At 37.0% G+C, this 2,343-nt stretch overlaps 1 protein-coding gene across 1 annotated transcript; it reads left to right on the plus strand.

Moving 5' to 3' along the window:
• The first annotated feature begins 781 nt into the window (after positions 1 to 781).
• LOC100009767 (cell division control protein 42 homolog) lies at positions 782 to 1,543 on the plus strand. Its single transcript, XM_016422582.2, has one exon. The coding sequence runs from the start codon at positions 863 to 865 to the stop codon at positions 1,433 to 1,435; it is 573 nt and encodes a 190-aa protein (XP_016278068.1). The 5' UTR covers positions 782 to 862; the 3' UTR covers positions 1,436 to 1,543.
• Positions 1,544 to 2,343: the final 800 nt, after the last annotated feature.

The raw sequence follows: 2,343 nt of genomic DNA on the forward strand, positions 1-2,343 counted from the left end.
TAACAACCATAGTTTAGTCACCAGTTAAATGTAAGACTCAGAGAAGGATAGTCCAATACTCTAGTGATCCAATGACTTGACAGTTTTATTGGTGCTGTTATTCTCTGAAATGAAGCAGTTACCAATCTATCTATGTATATATATATATATATATATATATATATATATATATATATATATATATATATATATATATATATATTCTTTTTCCCTCTGGAATATTTCTCTCATTACATTCTACATATTATTTTCTCCATATAATCTCCCCTGAAAATAAAGAATATCTATTTGTCCAGATGTCAACTAGTATTTTGATGGACTATTAGATAAAACTTGTTCAGGGATTGCTTATGTGTGTATGTGTGTGTGTGTGTGTGTGTATATGTGTGTGTGTGTGTGTGCGTATACACACATTTATATCTATAGATATAAATATATTTCAGAAACTGCTGATCCTAGTTGAGCCTAGACTTAAAAGGAAGTGGGGCGCTGGATCCCTTTCAGGATGCTGAAAGTTTCTTTAATGTCTCCAATCCTTGCAAGAAAGGAAAAGATCATATTTTTAATGCTAATATTCTACTAATGTTGCAATATGGCAGCGAGGCATGCAAACCACTGTCCCTTAAGTACCACAGATTTGTTTCAGCATTGACAGAAAGAACTTCTGAATCAATGAACACACAGGTCCCCTAATCAACATAGGCCCCTAGCTAGCCAGTGAGCCAAGCCCTCTGCGTGATGACATCATCAGCGTGCCCCTGCCACAGAATGTTTTAGACCCCGTGCATTGTTGCTAAGGCCCTAGACTGTTTGAGATTACATTGGATTCGGAATACTAAACGTGGATACAAAGATTTATAAAATGCGGACCATTAAGTGTGTTGTTGTGGGCGATGGCTCGGTTGGTAAAACCTGTCTTCTGATTTCATACACAACAAAAAACTTCCCGTCTGGCTATCTACCAACGGTATTTAACTATGCTTTCACGGTTATGATTGGTCCTGAGTCATATAATCTTGGGCTGTTTGATACTGCAGGACGGAATGATTACGAACTATTACGACCCCTTAATTATTCACAGACAGACGTGATTCTTGTTTGTTTCTCAGTGGTATCTCGATCTTCCTTTGAAAATGTGAAAAAAAAGTGGGTACCAGAGATTACCCGCTACTGTCCGAAAACCCCTTTCTTGCTTGTTGGGACCAAAACTGATCTCAGAGAAGATGCCTCTACTCTTACGGCACTTGCCAAAAGAAAACAAAAGCTCATCGCTCTAGAGACAGCAGAAAAGCTGGCCAGAGAAGTGAAAGCTGTCAAATACATGCAGTGTTCCGCTCTCACAAAGAAAGGCCTAAATGATGTATTTGAAGAGGCCATAAGGGCTGCCAGCAAGCCTTGGGAGCAGAAGAAGAGCTTCCGGTGTGTACTGCTATGAATGTCTCTCTAGAGCCCCCTCTGCAAAGCAGCTGGCTGCATCATACTTAGAAACAATGTTTAAATCAATCTAAAGAGAAATTAAAATTTGTCTTTGCAATAACAACAACTGTCCTGCACCTACTCACACATTTTTGGAGTGAGACAAAGACTATTGGCGCCTCAATTTCCCTCCCAACTAGATTTATATACTACTTAATTTTGAATAAGTATTGTCAGAAAACTGATCTGCATTAGGACAGTTTCAATTTTTTGTTTGTTTACAAAACAAGGCATGCCTGTGAAAACTAAAATCTAAACCTAGGCTCAAAATTATTGGAGGTGCTAATGGGTTGTCTTGCCAATCTGACAAGTAATTTGTGACTTCTAAGTATTTTATTTTTTTGGTGGGGGCAGGAATATTGTATTTTGTGCTTTTTTAAAGGGAAGTAAGGGTTAGATTTTTTTAATCTTTTAAAACAACATATATATATATATATATATATATATATATATATCCAATTTTCTTTTTTTCTTCTTCAAGGCAGAGTGGTTCTGGAGGGAAAGAAAAGGTTGGATTCTCCTTCCCAGATCTGGTTTGGAATACAGAAATTCCCCCACCTGGTGCTCTTAAGGAAGAAGGAGAGAAAATGCTCTGACTCCTTTCTGGAAGCTCTTTTGATCACCATTGAGAGAGAGTAGGTTCAGTGTTGAGTGAAAATATTGCAAGTCTGGGAAGCCTGTATTGTCCCTTCTCCCTCCTTGTATTATTTCCAGTTGCACTGTATCCTTGACTTAAGCATTGAAGAGATTTGTCATTTGCTGCTTTTCAGCTTAAGACTCAAAGTTTATTCATAAGTAAGTAAAGAAAAGCCTATGGAACCACACCAAATTTAGATTAGAATTTAAATATATATATATATATATATA

Source organism: Monodelphis domestica, chromosome 4, assembly GCF_027887165.1.
Source record: "Monodelphis domestica isolate mMonDom1 chromosome 4, mMonDom1.pri, whole genome shotgun sequence".
Taxonomy (NCBI): Eukaryota; Metazoa; Chordata; class Mammalia; order Didelphimorphia; family Didelphidae; genus Monodelphis; species Monodelphis domestica.